Source organism: Clarias gariepinus, chromosome 2, assembly GCF_024256425.1.
Source record: "Clarias gariepinus isolate MV-2021 ecotype Netherlands chromosome 2, CGAR_prim_01v2, whole genome shotgun sequence".
Lineage (NCBI taxonomy): Eukaryota > Metazoa > Chordata > Actinopteri > Siluriformes > Clariidae > Clarias > Clarias gariepinus.
In genome coordinates, this window is record NC_071101.1 from 5,683,930 (window position 1) to 5,706,342 (window position 22,413).

At 39.4% G+C, this 22,413-nt stretch overlaps 1 protein-coding gene and 1 long non-coding RNA gene across 3 annotated transcripts; one reads left to right on the forward strand and one right to left on the reverse strand.

Moving 5' to 3' along the window:
* Positions 1-11,982: 11,982 nt before the first annotated feature.
* On the reverse strand, positions 11,983-15,904 carry LOC128517139 (CD276 antigen homolog). 2 transcript variants are annotated; one of them, XM_053490945.1, is made up of 5 exons: positions 15,822-15,904; positions 15,302-15,649; positions 14,655-14,714; positions 12,299-12,335; positions 12,008-12,088 (listed from the first exon to the last, which is right to left on the reverse strand). In XM_053490945.1, exons 1-5 carry the CDS (start codon positions 15,868-15,870, stop codon positions 12,085-12,087), a joined length of 498 nt encoding a protein of 165 aa, XP_053346920.1. In that variant the 5' UTR covers positions 15,871-15,904; the 3' UTR covers positions 12,008-12,084. The 2 variants fall into 2 exon arrangements, with proteins under 2 accessions (XP_053346918.1, XP_053346920.1); XM_053490943.1 differs by lacking the exon at positions 12,299-12,335 and having other exon boundaries at positions 11,983-12,088.
* A 3,546-nt stretch (positions 15,905-19,450) lies between these two features.
* On the forward strand, positions 19,451-22,015 carry LOC128518083 (uncharacterized). The gene is made up of 3 exons (XR_008357561.1): positions 19,451-19,526; positions 21,299-21,397; positions 21,744-22,015. It is a non-coding gene; the product is annotated as an uncharacterized LOC128518083 (long non-coding RNA).
* Positions 22,016-22,413: the final 398 nt, after the last annotated feature.

Genomic DNA, 22,413 nt, shown 5'->3' on the forward strand with positions numbered 1-22,413 from the left:
ATTATGAACCATTAACTTTTTCCAGTGAAACTTACAAAATTCCTTATTCCACCCACCAATAGAATCCATCATATACCAGCAGACATTGTTATACTTACCATTAAAACCAATACAATTCCCAATATAACCATTAAATCCATTACATTTTCTATTATTTTTGGACAGGGTTCTATTGTTTTTTTTCAGCTGTGTATACAACATGAGATCTAATTAAATTTAAACACAAAATTATGCTTTGCAACAAAACTGTTGCAAGTACAGTTATTTATTTTCATTATTTTCATTCTTTATGTTGATATTGGCCGGTCCGCACGCTCTCCACCACGGGAAGCCCCTCCGGAGAGATACGCAGGAGACCCCGAGGGGTGCAAAAAATTCCTCCTAGCCTGCGAGCTCTATCTGGCCACTTCCGATCTTTCAGAGGGAAAGAAGGTCAGTTTTGTAATCCAACAGCTAACGGGGCCGACGATGGACTGGGCCGCCGGCGCGAGCACCACGTCCAGTTACCACCAGTTTCTCCACAAGTTTCGCGCGATGTTCGATTATCTGGACTACGGAAGGACGGGGGAACAACAACTGCTGAGGCTGAAACAAGGACAATCTACAGTGGCGGACTACGCCGTGAAATTTCGGTTCCTTGCCGCGGAGAGTGGCTGGTGCAACAAGAGCTTACTCGCCAGGTTCAGAGATGGACTGCACCCCGACCTGCAGCTGGAGCTGGCATGCAGGGACGCGGGTTTGTCGCTAGATGACAGCATCCAACTGGCGATTAAGCTGGACCAGCACCTCCGCGGACATCGCAGACCTTATCCAGCGAAAGGAGCCAGCGGAGGGTCCGAACCGCGTCGACAGCTCAGCCTCAGCAAACCCCCCGTTGAACCGGGCGACGAGAGCTCACCGGAGCCCATGGACGTGGGCACATCCCGCCTGTCGGTCCAGGAGAGGCGCCGAAGGCTGTCGTCGGGGTTATGTTTATACTGTGGGGGGGGGTACACATCAGCTCCGAAACTGTCCGTTACTTAAAGTAACTACACGCACTCCACCTCGCACACACCACAGTTTTTGTTTACAGGCCACCTTGTCATATAATAATCGTTCTGTCTCTGTGTTTCCCCTAATAGATTCTGGGTCGCCTGGAAACTTCGTCTCGTCTGCTGTCCTTTCCTCGCTACAAGCTCCAGTGTCGAAGCTTCCGCACCCGATCACAATTAAGGCTCTAGATGGCAAAACCTTAGCGTATTCGCCTGTTGAACATCTTTCCGTGCCCCTTCGGTTAAAATTTCCCGGTCATGCAGAGGAATTAAAATTCTTTGTGATTCCTTAGCTAGACCAAGCCGTCGTACTAGGTTTACCATGGCTCAGTTCTCACAATCCCAATATCAATTGGGCAGGCTCACGCATCATTTCCTGGGCCCCAAGATGCACTAAATTCTGTACACCGTCCACGTTAACGGTCCAAACCACCACTATTGAAAGCCCAACCGCCCAGGTATCTACCACAGTGCCATCTGAGTACACTTCGTTTAAAGATGTGTTTAGTGTTAGGGCAGCCGCACGACTTCCCCTTCATCGTCCGTGGGACTGCGCGATTGATCTCTTGCCGGGGAAAACTCCGCCTTGCTCACGCCTATAATCTCGTTCGTGTTCGCAAGGGTGATGAATGGAAGACTGCGTTTAGCACTGCATCAGGTCATTACCAATATAACGTGATGGCTTATGGACTGGTAAATGCACCTGCGGTGTTTCAGGGGTTCATGAATGACGTGTTTCGGCATATGTTGAACCGTTTTGTTATAGTATATTTAGATGATATTCTAATATACTCACGGTCATATGTCGAACACGTCCGTCATGTAACCGCCGTCCTTTGTCTACTACGGGAACACGGGCTCTATGTGAAAGCAGAAAAATGCGAATTCCACAAGAGTGAGATCGCATTCCTCAGCTATCACATAGGGCCACACGGGGTCGAAATGGATGCAGCCAAGGTAACGGCGGTGCAACAATGGCCGGAACCCAAGTCAGTAAAGGCGCTACAGAGCTTTCTTGGGTTTGCTAATTTCTATAGGCGCTTTATTAGGGGCTTCAGCATGATGGCAGCACCGCTCACCGGTTTGTTAAAGGGGAAACCACAATGGCTACGCGCGTTTTCGCTGGAAGCACGTACGGCTTTCCAGCGCCTAAAACAAGCTTTCACCTCCGCGCCTATTCTAAAACTGCCTGATCCAGAGAAGCCCTTTTTAGTTGAGGTCGATGCGTCGGAGGTGGGTTTGGGAGCAGTGCTGTCACAGCGCCACGGCCACCCATAAAAGCTCTACCCCTGTGCTTTTTTTTCGCGGAAACTGACACCTGCCGAGCGTAATTATGATATCGGGAATCGCGAACTGCTAGCAGTCAAAGCGGCGTTAGAGGAGTGGAGGCATTGGTTGGAGGGAGCTAAATACCCATTTGTGGTACTAACAGATCACAGGAATCTGGAGTACCTCCAACAAGCAAAGACACTTAACTCTCGTCAAGCTCGATGGGCGCTGTTTTTCACGCGCTTTTATTTTACCATCACATACCGTCCCGGTTCAAAAAATATAAAGGCGGATGCGCTATCCCGCTGTTTCCCGACGCCGGATCTGAATTCGGATCCTGAACCCATATTGCCTCCGTCACTTGTCGTGGCTCCGGTACTGTGGGATATCGACTCGGAGATAACCCAGGCGATGCGGTCCCAACCCGTGCCGCAGGGTTGTCCACCGGGCCAAACCTACGTCCCGGAGTCACTTCGAGAACGAGTGACGATAGAGGCACATTCCAGCTTTTCTTCAGGACACCCCAACGTTTTGAGAACATACCATCTCCTAGAACCAAAGTTCTGGTGGCCAAACATGCGGTAAACCGTGAAAACAGTAGTTTCGTCTTGTGCTGTTTGAGCAACAACTAAAACCTCTCGATGTTTGCCAGTTAGAAAATTAATGCCCCTGCCCACACCGAACAGGCCGTGGTCCCACATCGCCGTGAATTTTGTAACGGATCTGCCGGTGTCTAAAGGGTACACTACAATATTAGTCGTGGTAGATCGCTTCTCTAAGGGATGCCGATTTCTCCCATTTAGCTCACTTCCAACCGCCCTCCAGGTGGCAGAAACCCTATTCGATTCGGTGTTTCACTACTACGGTATTCCGGAGGACATTGTTTCAGATCGTGGTCCCCAATTCATCGCGAGAGTCTGGAAAGCTTTCTTCCAGAAGTTGGGAACCACTGTTAGCCTAACATCGGGTTATCACCCTGAATCTAATGGACAGGCAGAGCGGACTGTCCAGGATCTCGGGAGGTACCTCCGGGCATATTGTAGTAGTCGACAACATGAGTGGGCAGACTGCTTATTCTGGGCGGAATATGCACAAAACTCACTGAAACACTCCTCGACTGGCTTAACGCCGTTTCAATGTGACTCCCGGAGGAGAGGAGGTGCCCTGCAATACTTGGTCGATTGGGAGGGGTACGAACCGGAGGAGCGCAGCTGGGTCCCGGCCCGTGATGTGCTAAGCAGAGAGCTCATTACAGAATTCCACCTGACACGGCCGGACCGCCCAGCACCACGACCTCCGGGCCGACCCCCCCGCCGGCAAATCCAGCGGGTCGGTGGGTCCCGACTCCCTCCGGTAACGCAGAGAGCGCGCCCACACCTCTCCCGGGCAGCCGGTCCTGGGAGGGGGGGGTAATGTCACATCCGAGCCACCTCAGTCCTGGGGAGTAAGATCTGGCTCACCTGTCTACTGAGCCGTCGCTTTGTCTCCCCCTAGTGTGTCTGCGTGTGTAACATGTCCTCCTTAATTCCTAGATTACCTGCACCTGTGTCTACCCCGTGTGTGTCCCTATTTATTCCAGTCGAACCCGTAGCCCCTCGTCTGTTCACTGTTGCACCATGTCTTGTTTATCCCCTGTGCCTAATCATTGTGTGTCTTTTGTGTTGACCCAGGACTGAGGGAGTCTGCAGGTGGAAGATCCTTTTTTTTCTCACGAAAAGTTCAAGTTCAAGGCTGACCGAGAGGCAGCGCTGAGTTCCTCGCAAGGCTGTAAATCGAGTTTGTTTGGTGTGACCTAAGTACTCTTCTTTTTTCCCGCCTGCAGACCCGGCCTGGGGAAGCTTTTCCCATTTGGTTTTCGTTGTGTTTAGTTTTGTTGTGTTCTGTGTTTTTTTTGTGTTGGGACTTATTAAAGACTACCTTTGTTATTTCTAACCCTGCATTTGCGTTCGCTTCCTCCATAATCATGACAGTAGACAACAGTATTTTGATGTCAATTTTAACTGCGTCCTGTTTTAGAGACTTCTAAAATATTTTTATATCTGTATATTATTCTTAATAATTTAAAATAGTTTTGTATTATGTAGTTTGTACATATATATATATATATATATATATATATATATATATATATATATATAGCATATTATATTCCCTTCTTCATCCTATTGTCTACACAGTGTATATACAGTCCTGTTGTCTATAGTTGTGCATGCATTACTTAATCAATCAATCAATCAATCAAAATTTATTTATATAGCGCCCTACAACAACCAAAAGGTGCCCAGGGCGCTTTCCAGTATAAAAACAAAAAACATAAAACACAACAATCAAAAACAGGACAATATGCATAAAAACAGCTATCAAATTATTAGCTACATATCAAAAGCAAGTCTAAAAAGATGTGTCTTCAACTGCAATTTAAAAGCACTGAGCTCAGTGATACTTCGAAGCTGTCCCGGTAGTGCGTTCCACAGTTTTGGGCCCTGAACAGCAAATGACCGACCTCCAAACTTTTTATAATTAAACTTGGGTATGACCAAAGTGGTATATTGAGAAGAGCGCAAAGTCCTGGCTGGGTGGTGGACCATTATCAACTCCGCGAGGTAAACAGGGGCCAGACCATTGATGGCCTTAAATACAAACATCAGGATCTTAAATTCCACCCTAAACCGCACTGGAAGCCAGTGGAGCGAGAGGAGGACTGGACTGATGTGAGAGCGTTTAGAGGTGTTGGAAAGAAGACGTGCTGCAGCATTCTGTACCAGTTGAAGCCGATTGAGCAGTGATTGACTGAGTCCAGAGTAGAGGGCATTACAAAAGTCAATCCGCGAGCTGATGAAGGCATGAACAGCTTTTTCAAGATCAGCTCGGGTCAAAATTGATTTGACCTTACTGAGAAGCCTTAGCTGGTAAAAACTTGCCTTCACAACTGCACTTATCTGTTTATCAAAAAACATGCCACTTTCAAAAATAACACCCAAAGTTTTAACAAGGTGTAATTGGCCGAGCCTCAGGTAACACATAGGCTTTGTTTCATCACAACCAGCCCACGGGAGGAGAGGATATGTTAATTTAAAATTTAAATAAAAAACAGCTTTTTATTATAAAATGTGTGTATTTTCATTAACACAGATGGTGCTGTTGTACAGGTGTATTTGGCAGACTTTGATCAAATTTTATAATATCATATATCATATGAATCTTCTATGCCTTTTATCATGAACAAGGCCGTGGTGCCTAGAGCCTTGGCATGGTGGGTGGGGTACATGCTTGATAGGGTGCAAACTATCACAGGACACAATTTGTGAATGCCACATAGGCTAATGCAGATTTTCAAGGTATTTGCTTGGTAACTTGGATTTTCATTGTAGTGTACCTACTAACTACTTTTTGACTTGACTGGCAAATATAGATTTTGTGTACCTATTTCGGTTTGTGATTTCCCTTTTTTGGGGGGTATTTCACATGAGTCGCGGGCACAGCCAGTCTATATGTGTAGCACAAAAAAAAAAAAAATGTCACCAATATGTTTGACCACAGCCAGATCATAACCTCATGTGAGACTCTTTTGTCCAACAGTGGTAGCCAGCATAATCATCCTCATCAGCTTTTATATCACACTGTAATGTAACAGTAGTTACTGTGAGCATGTCACAGGCGTTGCAACAGTAGTGACAGTGGGTACGGTCAGCCCAAGCCCATAGCTCCTGAACCCCCGGATCAGAGTGAGACAGGTCTACAGTGACAGTACCTAGGACAGGCAGAAGTGAGGACTGCTGGAACATTGGAGCAGTGTGAGGAGCGGCAGCGGTTTGACTGCACACTTCAGTTGCAGGTAATACTAGCACACAGCCGTGGGTATCCACTAGTTTCATTATGAAGCTGCACAAATTATATTTAAGACTAGCTTTTAAACAAACAGTGGTCACACCGATTATTGACATTGCTTCCTCTCTCTTCTCTTATGAACAACACGCTTTGTCCCCATTTCTCTATTCTTCTATAATTTAGCTTTTAATTAGAATAAAAGGGACATATACAATAGACATGGTTCTGTTGTACTTGAGCTTTACTCCCATTAAATATCTTGTGCTATTCAACTTTTTGTTTAGGTTTACTCCAGATGGTTAATATTCATATTACAGTATGTATTCTCCATAATTCTGATAATAATATAATATTTATATAATAATTATATCAAATATGGACAAGTAAAAAACATCACTCAAGCTAAACTGCAGGATTCTGCAGGATGTTAAACGAAGCAGCTCACCTATACAGAATTTTACAGGGGTGTGGGGGGGGGGGGTCAGGGTGCGTTTGTACAATATAGGCGTGTCACAGGCTCATATCTCACAGAAATAATGGCAGGCAGTGTCAGCGTCAATACTGTAAGTGTGTCACAGGCGTTTTGCAACAGTGATGAAAATGGGTTTATCAGGCAGAATTCATAGCTCCTGAAACATCGGGGAGATCAGACCAACTCTCGTGTCTACAGTGACAGCACATAGGACAAGCAGAATTAAGGGCTGCTGAAACATTAGAGCAGTGTGCGGAGCGGCAGCGAGTCGACTGCACATTACATTCACCAATTCAATTCTATTCAATTTTATTTGTATAGCGCTTTTAATGATTTACGTTGTCGCAAAGCAGCTTTGCACAATCTAAAGATTTAATTAAGTTTGTTTGAAATGTGAAAGTGTATTAATCATAATGATAAGACTTTCCCTGATAAGCAAGCCGAGGACGACAGCAACAGTGGCAAGGTTTGAGGTCAGGTTTCTTAATCGGTTTAATAACTGCTAATTTAAAAAGATTTTGGAACATAACCAATGCTGAGTAAAGAATTAATTATTCTCAACAGGGGTTCTGTTATTGCTGGTACTATCTGTTTAAAAAAATGTGTTGGTACAGGATCTTTTATACAGGTTGATGATTTTGCAAAAGACATGATTAAAATTAGTTCACTCTCTTCAAGGGGAGTAAAGTATTCTAGGTTTTGATCTGATGTGTTTATCATCTGTGTCAATTAAATTCACTGGTTTTAAAGCCTGAATTTTTAGCCTAATATTTACAATTTTGTTATTAAAAAAGTTCATAAAGTCCTCACTACTGTATGTTTTTGTCGTGGAGATTTATGAGATCCGTAACTCAGAGCCTTAACACACTGAGCTACCACACTGCCCCTTTTCCCCTAAATCAATGGAACCAGCTGAATGTAAACCATCAGCGCTCTGGTTACATTAAGGGATAAGGAAACTAGAAAGAAAAAAACTTAAAAACTTTAGAAAGGATGCACATCCCAATAGCAGATGTGGATAAATTCTACCTTTCCAGAGGTGAGGGTGAAAGGGGCCTAATCTAATTGGAAATTACCAACAAACCAAAAATAATACGTCTAGATATCTACCTTATCATGTTTTCATTTAATTTCATGTCCCCTTTAAATAATCGCTAGAAAGCAAGACAAACAAAACAAAAAAGTCCAAAATGAGCTTAACCACCCTAAAACCTGAAAATGAAGCTCCAGCTAAGAACATGCAAACAGTCAAATAAGATGCAGTGGAATATCTAAAAAGAGTTGTGAAAAAGATGTCCAGTAGACCAACAGATGGCCAATGGCCCATAACTGCTTTATCATTGCTGCCCAAGACCAGGCACAGACGTAGCCTGTGCGATATGTCATCAATTTTAGTGAACCATTGACCATGTAGTGTCAGGGTTCCCTGAGATGGCCAAAACTGAATAGCTATTACATAATACATACACAACAAGGCAGCCACATACCTGCACATGGATGGACATGTCCATTCTGACTGGAAGGAACACCTTAGTGAAAGTAACTAAACTTAACATCAATATCAAGACCAAACGAACCTGGAAATGGACACGACAACATTGCCAGTGATTATAGGAGCCCTGGGACTTGTGAAGAAAGGGATGGAGAAATAAACCATTAAGGTCTTGGGTAACATCAAAACTGTGTCAGAACCCTTTATGTGATTCAGGAGATCCATCATAGAAGAAATCGAGCTGCGCTTATCCTGATCAGTCTGCCATGCCTGCCATACAGTATTATAGTTGGTCATATTGGATGAACTGATGGTGGACGACGACAACAACATTACATAAACAATGATTGGTTGCATTGCTGCATTGCTTCACTCGTAATAATCAGCGATGTCACAGTGCAGGGTGACGTCCTGAACTACGTTTCTGAACTACTAACAGTTTTTTTTTTTTTAATCTGTTTTTGACAACACTGTCTTTTCAGGTATTTGGTTCTATCCAGTGGTGTGTTTGCCTCCAGCCCAACATCATGCGGCTCCACGTGTAAAGTTAAACCTCCTGCAGCAGCACTAGAGGGAGTGTGTGAGAAATGGACAAACTCCGCTTTACAGTACATTCATTCTACAGACGCTGTTCAGTGAGTTACACGTACACACATTAGTGAATAAACACAGAGTTGTGCGTGTACATGATGAATAAATCCCTGTAGCTGTGAGAGTGTGTGGACGAGTGATTATGCGCTTTTTGTCTCAGCTTTCTTTACACCGTGTCTCCCCGAGTTCACTTCAGCAGACGTCAGATTTGTCCATCCTAAAGAGGACGTCACCCTGCACTGTGACATCGCTGATTATTACGAGATCTCCTGGTATCAGATCAACTCTACGGGCGTGAGACAGATCATAGCAGCCACGCGGAGCAAACCAGACAAAGTCTTTAATGTAGATTATAATGTAGACGGGAGTCACTTTGATGCAACAGAAAGCAGCCGTTCAGTCAGTTTAAAGATCATTGGAGTTAAAGATGTTGATGTCTCTGTGCTCCTCCCCTGTGTGTGTTTCAGATGATGTTGATGTCTCTGTGCTCCTCCCCTGTGTGTGTTTCAGATGATGTTGATGTCTCTGTGCTCCTCCCCTGTGTGTGTTTCAGATGAGTTCTTGGACTTTATATTAGAATTTTATCTCAGCTGTTTTTGCAGATGTAACTACCAGAAGAATCATGAGGCTGATGGTTTAGACAAACAGCGGTCTGCCCCTTATATACAATGCAATCAATTTAATAAAACGACATCGTTTTTTTTTTTATTTAGTTGTTTTAATGTGCCTCATCAGCTCCTTTCTGACCTATATCATGCTACACGGTAAGAAGTTGCAGGTTATAGACCAACATTCATACACGTCACCATGTCACACATTAATAACTATAATTATTGTACCTTCTCTTGTGCCAGTGTTTGAAATTTAAACAATAAGGTAACAGAGACACACATCAGACGTAGCTTAGAGAAAATCAAAACTGATACTTTGCGTTATAACTCTGTTATTTCACACTAACACACATTTCGCTGTGCAGGAAGCTGATACGTGACCAACCAACGATTTTCCAGATGGCCCAGAAACCATTTCTCACCACAAGAACCATTAATCAGTAGAGACCCTGCTGTGATCCAAAACATGACTGATCAGTTAATACTCAGTGTGTGTGAGCTATAAAATGTTGTAATCAATAATTTTCTGTTCTGTACTTAAAAGTACATTATTGACCTATTTAATATGAAGACTTTGGGATAGAAATAAAATGTGAATAACTGATGTGAATTATACTTTAGGGGTTTAGGACATGTACAGTGTCACTCTGCTGCCACCTGCTGGAGAAAGTATGTAAATAATGCAGAGAGATTAGAAATGATTTTGAGTTTTTTTTCATAAACTCAGTAGCTGCTTCAATCATACACCAAGAAGAAAAAAAACTTTATAACTGTTTTAGCCAGTGTTGGAGTAGTTTCTTCATATAAGTGTTACATAATTATATTAGTAAAATACATTTTAATATATTACTGAGAAGAAAAAAAAACAGAATTTTTTTATTTGTTCAAAAATGTTTCTGTAAAAAAAAAAAATCTAGACTATGTTGTACTTTGCTTCTTTTTAATGCAGTTGTGACTTCTTTGGCCATAGTTCGGTACACTGTGTAACAGACTCGTTTTGACTTTTGTAACTTTTTCCATTTATTAAGAACTGTTTAAAATTTAATTGACTTAAAATTGAACTGGTTCTCCTGTCTGACTTTGCACTGATTTACATCTGTTAATAAACTCTTTGTGCTTCACTCTTGGCAGATGGGGTCTGATGAATAAAGTGTGTGTTTTACTGCAAAAAATTCCTCAATCTTCTATTTTTTAAAATCAGAAAATACAGTAGCTCCAACAATACTGTAAAGTGTAATGCTTGTTCACCAGCAGTGAGCCTAATCTGCATGACCCTTGAATACGAGAGGAAACTGGAGTAAACCACCGTGCTGCCCCCTGTCCATTCAGTAACACATTAATATTTAATCTCCAGTCAGGACTGGTTATTGTTAGCTATCCAACAGTCATATTGATTGTAGGTTTACATTGCCTGGTTTAACTATGATTTTAGAACTTTACAGCTTCATTGCCAAAAATCCTTGTAAACAGGGCCGGTTCTAGACATTCACATATGGGGGGGCATCATGTGTACACATCATGTTCGAACACTGTTTTCTCCCTGTGTTTATAGTAACAGTATTGTCCTTGCTGAATTGTGTTGTTAGCTACATCAGATGCTTGGAGAAGTGGATTACACTTTGTCAGGCCTCTACCTTCAGACCTCTTCAACTTGGGTGTCCCACTTGAAGACTAAGCTCCTGCTGGTATAGATCTTAAGGTCACTGAGGCACGCAAACCCCCTGACCACAATAAGGTGGCAATCCCTCAGGGGGAAACTGAAAAATTCAAATTAAATAAAACAAAATAAAATATCCTTAATCCAGATTTTATCAATCAATGACATAACATTTATCTTAGCTGGATGGTCCAATTCTCAAAAATGTTTAACCTAAAGTAAGACTTAACACACTATAACTAATTGCCCCCTCTTGCCCCCAGTAGAACCGGCCCCGCTTGTAAATAAAATTCAAGACTTTTTTCCAAAACACTTTTTATATAATTTTGTGATTTATTCATTTTAATTCTTGTCATTTTTATTTTCTAAATCAAGATCAGTAAAGTTACCCTACAGTATATGGTGCCTCAAATGTCTAGGTTAATGTAAAGTATAATTAAAGAATATATTTTATTATAATAAAAAAAATATTTAAAAAAATTATAGATAAAAATTTAAGCAACGTTTACAATAATAATAATTAAGGGATGAATACTGGGTAAAAAATAATTCACCAAACGCGGTTCTTTGGCTGTCTAGGGGATTAAACGTTTGTATAACTACTGTATTTATCACTAACCTTTTACCTATCACATTTCCAAAGTAACCCTCCCAACATTGGTTATAACAAAGTTCAAAAATATTTCTTTTTTCACCAAAAGAAACTCAGAGTAGCATGAAATACCCAAACAGAACACTTTAAGGTGTTCCTACAGTAAAATTACACATGAAACAAAGATGCCCCAAAGCCTTCCTACACACAGAGGTCAGACAGTGCTTGCCAGCTTCACCTGACTGTGTCAGGCTGGGGGCTTGAACCCAGGTCTCCGGGGTAAAGGCTGAGGAATTTACCACTGAGCCACAGAGGTGATAGGTTTGGACCCAACTGAAAACACTCAAAGCGAAAAGTCTCAGGGAGTGCAGTTTTATTTTACAGATAACAAAATACAAACAGGCAGTTTGGTGCTCTGGTGACAAAACCTTGACATCCATCTAAGTGTCTTCACCCCTCCATCTATGAGAGGAGATTGAAGAGTAAACAGGAGAGGAGGGACAGAACCAGAATCTTTAGGTGTGGGTGGGTCGTTATGGCATCACCTGGAAAAACACAGAAAAACATTCTTTTATTAGAGTAATCAGTACACAAAACTATACACACACACACACAAGAGAGAACTGTAACCTAATCTAAATATATTACTGATTGATGTACTCTTATTGAATACAACACAAAACCTTGCAGCCAATCCATTGCAGGGCACACACATACACACTACGAGCAATTTTGGGAACGCCAATTAACCTAACCTGCATGTCTTTTGACTGTGGGAGGAAACTGGAGTACCTGGAGGAAACCCACCAAGCATGAGGAGAAATCAGTGCAATATAGAAACTGATTGTGTATAAAAATAACAGCAGGTACTTGTAAATAGACATAACGTACAGTAGATATAATAATATATTATAGGAGGAACCTAGCAGTCTTACAAAATAAACTTGCAATGCAGATTTAATAACAAATAAAATCATTTACTATAACCTTATCACCAGACATTTACAGTAATTTAAGTCCATATTCTAAATATTATTATTATTAAATATACCGCATATAATGAAATAATATTGATTTAATCTCTGTTGTATGAACCTGATATACACACATAATTTCTATATTTCATTTCAAACTTGTCCAAATGTTAATGGAGCTCATCTGCTGCATCTACACAACCACAGTATAACAATTAATACAATACAATAAAGTAACACATACAGCTACAGTCTGTACGTCTGGATCATGACATCATGTACATAATGAAATAAAGTATGGAAATTATGTGTGTATATCAGGTTGATACAGCAGGATTTAATTCATATGTTTAATACATGTACGGAAGATACTGATACTTTAAGATATGGATTTTAATGTCTGCTGATTGAGTTTGTAGTATATGATTTTTTGTATTCTTCTTCATCAGATTCACTCACTCATTATCTACAGTATACTGCTTCATCCTGTATTCAGGGTCGCTGGGGCCTGGAGCCTATCACAGGAGACTTAGAGCACAAGGCGGGGTACAGCCTGGACACGGCGCCAATGCATCACAGGCTATACTAGTAGTTTAGTTCAGTTAACAAAAAATATTTATACAGTACAAAAAAAAAAATCCAAATCTCTACTCCCCACCGCTGTAATTTCTAAGGTTGATAATATCGATAACAGTTAACAACAAAGTAAATGTAAAAAAAAAAAAAAAAAAGTCAGTTATGTGTGGAGGGGACTATAAAATTACAATAAAAAAGATCCACTGCAAAATATGGAAATGTTTATCACATATTGTGTTTTGTATCATATAGTAACAAGTTGTCGATCAGTGATTTGCCTTGTAAGCACAAGCAAACTACTGTACAGTTAAATACTCACTCACTCACTCATCGTCTATACCGCTTTATCCTGTATTCAGGGTTGCAGGGGGGCTGAAGTCTATCCCAGGAGACTTAGGGCACGAGGTAGGGTACAAAACTGACTGAGTGCCAATCTGTTGCAGGGCACACACATACACACTACGGGCAATTTTGGGAACGCCAATTAACCTAACCTGCATGTCTTTTGACTGTGGGAGGAAACCGGACTATTCGGAGGAAACCCACCAAGCACGAGGAGAAATTGCAAACTTGCACGCAGAGACAGAAATCGAACCCAGACTCTGGAGGTGCAAGGCGAAAGTGCTAACAACTAAGCCACTCTGCTGGCTGCGGTTGAATACATATCCTATAATTTATCTTTATTTTACCATTTGAATGTTCTCCTCAAAAACATTACTGACCACTTGAGGATGTTGATGGCCACGTCAATGCACAGGTGAATTACTTATTTATTATCATCATTAAGACACCTGTGCCTTTAACGCCAGCTCCTCTTTTACTTTTTGATGTTTTCTTTTTTTCTTCATTTACCATCTCTCTTCAGCACACTACCTTTTAACCTGATTACTAGAGGATGTTGACATACTTTACCTAAGTGCGCATTAACCTGTGATTAGCCAGTGAGCCCAGTCTGGAGACACACTGAACACACTCCAATGTGCACAGTGAATAACAGTCACACACAGCCTGGCTGATCAAGAGACAGACACACTTGATAAAGACCTTATATATTTTTTATTTGTATAGACATGGTTTGCTTGTTTGTTTTTTAATGATTGACACACCCACTGATGCATTGGCTCACGACAATTTGTCTCAGTGTGCTCAATGGCCAGAAATAGCCTAGGAGCACAAAACTTCTGCCTTGCACAAAAATTTATTATAAACTATTTATCAGAATTTACCAGGAAATAATCATAAAAGTTAATGCCTACTGGATGCCGCATGACGCAATTACTGCATTTATTCATTCCATTTATCTCAATTAATATTTTATAAATTAAGAAATATTATTAATTAGATTTGTTTGCAGGTGAATTAACAGACGTGTGAAAGCGGGATTGATTGGTAATTGTTTCCGCAGGAGTGGAGCTGGGATTGATCAAAATCACTTCAGGCAGGAGTGGGATTGGAAAAAAAAAAGAACAGTCCTGCACACACTTCTAACAGACTGAAAAATAAAATTATTCAAATAAACAAATATAAAGTTTCATAGCTTAAAAATATGTATTTTACTCACCAGAGGAACCAAGTGTTTCAGATAAGCTCTTTTCATTTGTCCCTTTGACAGGAATAGTAACTGTATAGGGTTAAAAACAGTATTAAATCATCTTGCCACACTTATAGAACTTAAAGTGTGTGTATATACTGTATATATATATATACAGGCCGGCGGTAGCTTAGTGGTTAAGGCATTGGATTACGGTTCGGAAGATCCCAGGTTCAAACCCCACAACCACCAAGTTGCCACTGTTGGGCCCTTGAGCGGCCCTTAACCCTCAACTGCTCAGATGTATAATGAGGTAAAAATTGTAAGTCGCTCTGGATAAGAGCGTCTGCCAAATGCCCAAATGTAAATGTAAAATGTAAATATATTCAATTCAATTCATTTTTATTTGTATAGCGCTTTTAGCTATTTTCATTGCCGCAAAGCAGCTTTCCACAATCAAGAGTTATTTAAGTTTTTATACATATACACACACACACTACCATTCAAAATTAAAAAAAATATTACTCTTTTGTTTTATGTCAGTAATAAAATAATCTTTATTTTTGTAACCATGTAACATGTAACAATATTTTAGAATAATGAAAATGATTCAGTATGTCCAGCTTCATTCTCTGTGTGTATAAGAGTCTATGTTTGACTGAGACACACTCACTTACCTTCGAGTTCAACACTGTTGATCAGGTTACTTTTTGTCATGGCAGAAGCAGATCTCTTGGTGTGTCCCTCTATCTGGTAGCTGGTGTAGACTCCTGCATCATTTAGTCTCAGATCTCTCAACACCAGTGAACAGTTCCCCTTACGCAGCTCCTCCACAGGAACGTCCACACGACCCTCATATCCCTCACCCTGATACGACTCCTCACCCTCTCGCTCAAACACAAAGCCATTCTTGTTGTGCCAGATAATGAACGGAGTTTCACTTGGCAGAGGGCTCAGTGTACACGGCAGGACTGCTGTAGATCCGACTGGTTTAGATACAGTGACATCGGGGTCTGCACAAAGGCCTTAAAATGAGAAAATTAAGATCTATGTTAAATTATCATTGCCTTGTACCTACATGTGCAGTGACAAAGTTGAATCTAATCTAAACTAAATCTATAATGAATTAAATAAAAAAATATCTTACATGACAAGAGACCCATGTTTATCTGTTTAATAAAAATACTGATTACTCACCCACACAGACGGTGAACCACACAATGCAAATATTTGTAAATGAGGTCATCTTTCCATCATGGTGTCTGGAGGAGTGTGTCCAGATTGCTAGTACAGACAAATCCAGGTGTGAATGAGTGTGAATAAATATATAGAAATATCCCCAGGTAACATGGTGTTTCAATTCTCTCAATAATAATAAAAATATGTAATAAATCTATGTACAGATATATACAGCTGACCCGAATGTCTGGATCAATAGGCAAAAAAAATATATAGTATAAATTATTAAATGCTCAAAGCTGAGGCTCTCTGTACTTGAATACTTTAGCCGTATATACAAGTGTATGAATTTAACCAGTTTGGAAAGGAACTTGTAAACTGCATTGTATTTATTTTAAGAAACCACAAAAACATTTTTCCAAGCTAAAAAAGTGAAAGAAAAAAAAGAAAAAAAAAGTGCACAATGTTCATATAGTTCAAAAATAAATCAAATCAAATTAAAATTTTATTCGTCACATACACAGTCATACACAGTACGATATGCAATGAAATGCTTATACGACCGCCAGTGACCTTAAAAAATAAATGCTTATACATAAGAAATAAATATAAATAAAGAAATACGATAGAAAATAAACTTAACTAGTAAACTATACTGTACAAAGTAAATTAGAAAAAGATAGAAGAAAATAGAAATTTGTCAAAATGTAGATGAATGTAAATGTAAATGAAATTGGATGTGCAAATATGCATAAAAAGTGACTTCTTAAAGTGTCTTATTAAAGTGATTTGTGCAGTGGTCCATAAATGAAAATATAAATATGTAGTGCGTAAATTTGAATTTAAATTTGAATTAGAAATATATTCAAAATATATAAAGAATAGACATATCTATTCTTTATATATTTTAAACATATTTTTGATTAAAATGATGAAATATTTTCGTCTTGATTGTATCAAGGCATAGAATTAGTGAAACACTTAAAGTTTTCTCCGAATATCAACTAACAAAACATCGTTCAAAACAAAACTTAGTTCATCCATACAAGAGCATAGACAATCTAATAGCAGTTGGCAGCTCCAGTGGGAAGACTGCTATTTAAAATTTTTTGAACCAATACTAAAGTACTATAAACCTTTTTTTTTTTTTTTTTAATCAAGAGGGATAACACTAATAAAACAGAATTACATTTACATTTAGGAATTTACTGTACATTTTACACTCTTATCCAAAGCAACTTAAAAAAGTGCTTTAAGATAATGTTACCATACAGTACAGTATGTACAATAATCTCCTAAAAAGAAGCAGAAACACACTTTAAGGGGTCATCAAAACAAGCCATTGCCAAAAATAAATACAACTTTTGACAGAAATAAATGGTTGTTTAGGGTTGAAACAGTTCAATAGTGAATATGCACTGTAATCAAAGCTTAAGGAGATCCAACATAAACTCCTCCAAGTGGAAGGTAAGAAGAAGAACAACAACAACAATAACAACATGCAGGCAGTTTCACTTTATCGAACCTGTAAATTGGCAAGCAGCCAGAGAAAAAATGTAATTAAAAATAAACTTGCATGGTGAGTATTAAAGAACATACTGGATGTTCTGCTTAACATCCGGGATCCAGCCTGTTAAATTACATGTTGTGCTGTTTTGATGTTATATTACAGACATTTAGTGTTTTATGTCTAAATGCATCTCAGATTTCTCAACTCTGTTTTGTGTGCACTTGTGTAATTAAGAAAAAAAGAAAAGAGATATTGCCATGGAAAAAAAAAATTTGGAATAAAAAGAAAGACTAACAGAAAGGCAAAAAGATCAGGGTAAGAAATACATCAATTCTAGCAAAGAAAACACAAAATAATCTAAACACAAAAATCTGTTGCTATTAAGATTTGTTATAAACTGGTAAAATATATAATAATAACAAAGTAATATTATATATATATAATAATGTAATAATAAAATAATAAGCCAGGTGTAAATCCGCAGGTAAATCCGCCGGCAGCTACACCGCAGATACCTGGTCAGACAGATACGAGGCCAAACAACTACCTTCTAAATACCTATCTTCTAACAAACTACCTTCTAAATCAAGTTTATCAGAATCAAACTTCTATAACCACAAATCAAACTCAGATCGGCATGTGATCATGTAGTATGGACTGTTCAGAAAAGGCTTGCAGAAATAAAACTTAATCTCCTTAAGTCCTTAGCTTTTAGAAGTGTCAAGACATATTAGTGTAAAAAGCCTTTTCTCCAGCTACAACCTTGAAGACCATGGCGAGGTGTCCGCAGAAGTGTCGGTCTAACCACAGCTACAAAAAACAAATACTGTGGATCAATCAGATAAAAGAATTGTTTCCGCGTTTACTTCTCTTCTGTTCCTGATTGTCCACATTCCTCTAAATGTTTTTACCTCTTTCATGCATGAAATTTTGAGAACCCCAGTCAAGATTTTTTTTTTGTTCCAGAGGGTTTTTATTCTTCTCTAGGCTTGAAAATAAAATGCAATTGATTTTTTTTTATGAACCTATATCTTCTATTCATCTGTGGATAGTTATTTGTATACTTTTTGATATCTTTTATTGTATATCTGAATCTGGTACTTTCATACTTTTCATATTGTAATTGTAGTTTTTTTGTGATTTAATAATTTGTCAACATTTGACTCTTTCTTAGTCACTTATGCACCTCGTCCACTGTGTGTCTTTCTGTTACAAAATTAAATAAAATAAAAAAAAATACAAGGAATCAACAGAAAATAGGTCATTTACAGTTCTAAACATATTTACAGTGCTTTTTCTTTACTTTTTAGCTCTTCCACGACGTTATTCTTTTCCCCTACAGTGTCCATTTCAACTGCAAGCAAATTGTCTATTATGTAAATTAGACGATGGCGTCATTTAGCGCCTTTTAGGACAGCCAATAGCTACGTTCCTTACTGAGGCGCGTGCAACACTTGAGGTCCGTTCCAAACGGCCTGTAGTACCCTGCGAAGTGCACTACACAGGCTGGTCGGCCATGTTAAGTGTGATTCCAAACCGCAGGGAGCGAAAATGTTCAGTTCAAAGGAAATTGCGTACGGTGTAGGGAACGAGTGAACCACAGGTGTTCACTTCACCGGAAATGGAATGAAAAAATTCCCATCAGTCATTGCGTCTCGTGTGATTGTGAAAAAAAATAGAGCTCAAATAGGATTTATATATTTATTATCATTATTAACATGATTACATTATATTAAAACGTCACAAAAAATTACATTTAATTTTAATCAGAAAAGGTTTTAGTGTTATATAGGCTAGTAACGGGTACAAAAAAATTAAATTAAACAATAATTATAATAATCAATCAATAATTTATTTAAAAGTTATACACGTTTCAGTAGTTTGTTTTATAATGGTATCAGTTTTTGTTTCCATATTTAATGTCAGTAGTGTGAAATTTCCACAGCAGCAGCGACAGGTATGGCAAAGAGGAAGTGACGTCAGCGCTGGTGACTTCGCAGGGTGTTCCAAATGGTGCAGATTAGTCGAGGGAAGTTCCTTTTACCGACATTCACTGCGAACGGAGCAGGGAGTAGGGAGCACCCTGTGAAATACACTTCGGAATGGAACACAGCCTGAGATTACTTCCTTAAACATTACACCGCGTGTAGCGGCTCGGTGAAGTCAGGCTTCTGTAGGCAGGTTTATCTCTCAGCTCTCCGTTGTGGACTAAGGTATGAATATATAACCTTTTTTGCGCAATACAGATTTATTCTGGTCTTTTGGGCGATAACGGTGGTTAAATCATAGTTTCTTGCTATTTTGATGCAAATTACTGATTTCAGTGTTTAAGAGTTTGGCGTCTTTTATTCAAACAGATGAGCTACTAAGATCTTATATCAACTTATAAAAATAGGACTAACAGTTCAAAACCTTTGCTACATTTAATAAAGTGGTTACCAGACACGACTTGTTTACTATTGGCAGAGAGTAAGAGTATGTACAGTACACTCTCCAACTGTCAGTAAACTTTACTGCTGGATGAGGATCCGACATTCGCCAACAATATGTATATACAGTTAATATGTATTATATAATAAAAGTCCCCTTTAAGTTGTAAGTCATGTGGTCAGTCAGTGGTGCTCAGACAGTCCCAGCTCTGGGTTGCCCACCACACTGCCCCTACAGGCAGTTTGTCCCTTGAGCAGTTTGTCAGATGCCTTTATCCAGAGCAGCCTCAGTGGTCATGGGCTTTGAACCTGAAATCTCTCATTCTCTGGTGGACCTCTTAGCGGTCACTGTCACTTGACCACAGTGGACAAAACCCTCTCACTAGGAACTGAAGTGGCATGCTACATTTATCACTCGTGAAAAGCATGAGATCTGTGGCCTCCAGCTTCTTGTTCTCTGGTGGATTATCTGTGGTGACTGGACTATCGCTACATGCATTGTTTCTCTTTAACTATCACTGTGCTCCTACGCTTCTATCAGGACCTGCTAGAAGGTCCTGACTCCGCTATGATGTAGTGCGCAGTCAAAGTTACTTAGCTTTCTGTAGACCTTGGTGTCCACCAGTCTGTCGTGATCACAGAGGATGCTTCTGATAAGTCCATGAGGATTTAGTTTCTATCCTTTTCATAAAGTTTAGGCACAATTTTTATGCTGAAGTGGGTATTTCGTAGCATGGCTTGAGCACTTTCAACATGTTTTTTTTTAAACAATTAAAATTGTGTTAAAACCTGCAGAAGATGATGGTTGAGAAGAAAGTTGAGGATCGCCCCAAAAAGGAAGAGATGGAAACATACTACAGTAGGTGAAATCGGAAACTCTAGGGCATTACTGAAAAAGAAAATAAAAACATGGAAAAAAAAAAAGATAAAGATTCTTCCAGAGGAAGGAAAAGCCATTACCATTAAGGTATCTACAGCCTACATCTCCTGGAGAAACAGTCACAGACATCAATTTGAGAGCCTGTTTTTAACTGAGAACTTTATTTATTCCTAATGTGGAGATGATGCTCAGCAAGACGCACGGATGTTGATTATACCGGTAAGATACGAGCACTAAGACCTAGCGGGGAGACGATTACCCACAATTCAATAGTGAGAGAGAAAAAACGAAGTTGTGATCACATGATGCTCGGTGTCAAAACAAGAAGCGCATGCGTAATACATGATACTCTGTGCTCGTAAACCAAGACGAAATTTATTAAAAATTACTCACAATCCGAGGTCCCACTGTATTAGGTTTAGGGGATAATTACTTCACATAGGGTCAGGCAGGTTTGGACAGCTTTTTTCCTTAATAGATTAAATCACATTTTCTCCAGTTATCTTTCTGTAACATTCTAATTTGTTTGATTTAATCATTTAAGTGTGACAGATTTGCAAAAATCATCAGGAAGGCGCAAATAATTTTTCACAGCACTGTACACATGGAGGTGGTTTTTAATGATGTAGCTATACAGTGTAGAGAATAAAGGATTTATGTACATTTTATGTTGCAGGTTGTTGTCAAAGACTTGACGTAAAACACCCTGGAGTAGGTGATGGTGATTCGCATGCTGCAGTCGACCTGTGTTTTTATTTCTGACATCAGAATGTATGTAAGTAGTGTGATGTATTAGATAATGTGGAAATTATGTTGATCTACAATAATATAATTTAGCTATCTTCTTAAAATCTAAAATGTAATTTAACAACATATATATATGTGTGTGTGTTATTTATTTTTTTTTTTTGCATGGCTGCCTTTTCTTGTTTTAGAATTTGTACACACACAGACACTATCAGGGCATCATGACGTCCTGTTTTTATATTTGCACTATATTAAGTACCGTGTGTGTGAAAAAGTACCCTTATGTGGTAAAATATATATAAAACATGCAGCTCATAACAAGAGCAGTGTCCATAAGGTTATAAAATAATCTATATTATAATTTCCTGTCTCAGACCTCCTCTCTGCAGAACCTGAGATCAGTGTATCTGGCCCAGTGGGTTCTACAGCTGTCCTGCCGTGTGAACTGACGAGTGTAGACACTGACAGATCGAATATCAAGTGGCGAATCAAATCTAAGATTGTTTTTAATGACTGGGTGTGGACTCGTATCAGGGTGAGAGATATGAGGGTCGTGTGGACGTTCCTGTGGAGGAGCTGCGTGAGGGGAACTGTTCACTGGTGTTGTGTGATCTAACCCTCACTGATGCAGGAGTCTACACCAGCTACCAGGTAAAGACACAACCCAAGAGATCTGAGACTATCACAAAAGAATAAATAAGCCGTGTAGAACACACAATGACACACACACCAGAGGACAAATGTTTGTAAAGGCACTTTATTATCAAACCGGTTCACATGATCAATTTAATTCTAATGTTATTGTAATTTATGCACTGAACAGGTAATGACAAAAATACACAGTTATGTTTAAACATAGAAAATTTTCATCCATCCTTTAGCATGCTAAACCAACAGGTGGCGATATTAACTTACCGTCAAGCCATGTAGGTCAGTCCAAAGCCTACAAAGAATTTGTTTCGGTGACAGAAGCTTCCAGAGACGACAGCACACACGACATGAAAAAAATAAAATAAAATAAGTCAAATAAATATCAACAGATTT

Bases quoted from the DNA above. Each gene is read 5' to 3' on its own strand.
- LOC128517139 (XM_053490943.1), bottom strand. From the start codon at position 15,870: ATGACCTCATTTACAAATATTTGCATTGTGTGGTTCACCGTCTGTGTG. The intron at 15,650-15,821 runs GTGAGTAATCAG...TCTCATTTTAAG, and splicing joins GTGGTTCACCGTCTGTGTGG to GCCTTTGTGCAGACCCCGAT. The intron at 12,089-14,654 runs GTGAGTAAAATA...GTGTTTTTCCAG, and splicing joins TGAAACACTTGGTTCCTCTG to GTGATGCCATAACGACCCAC.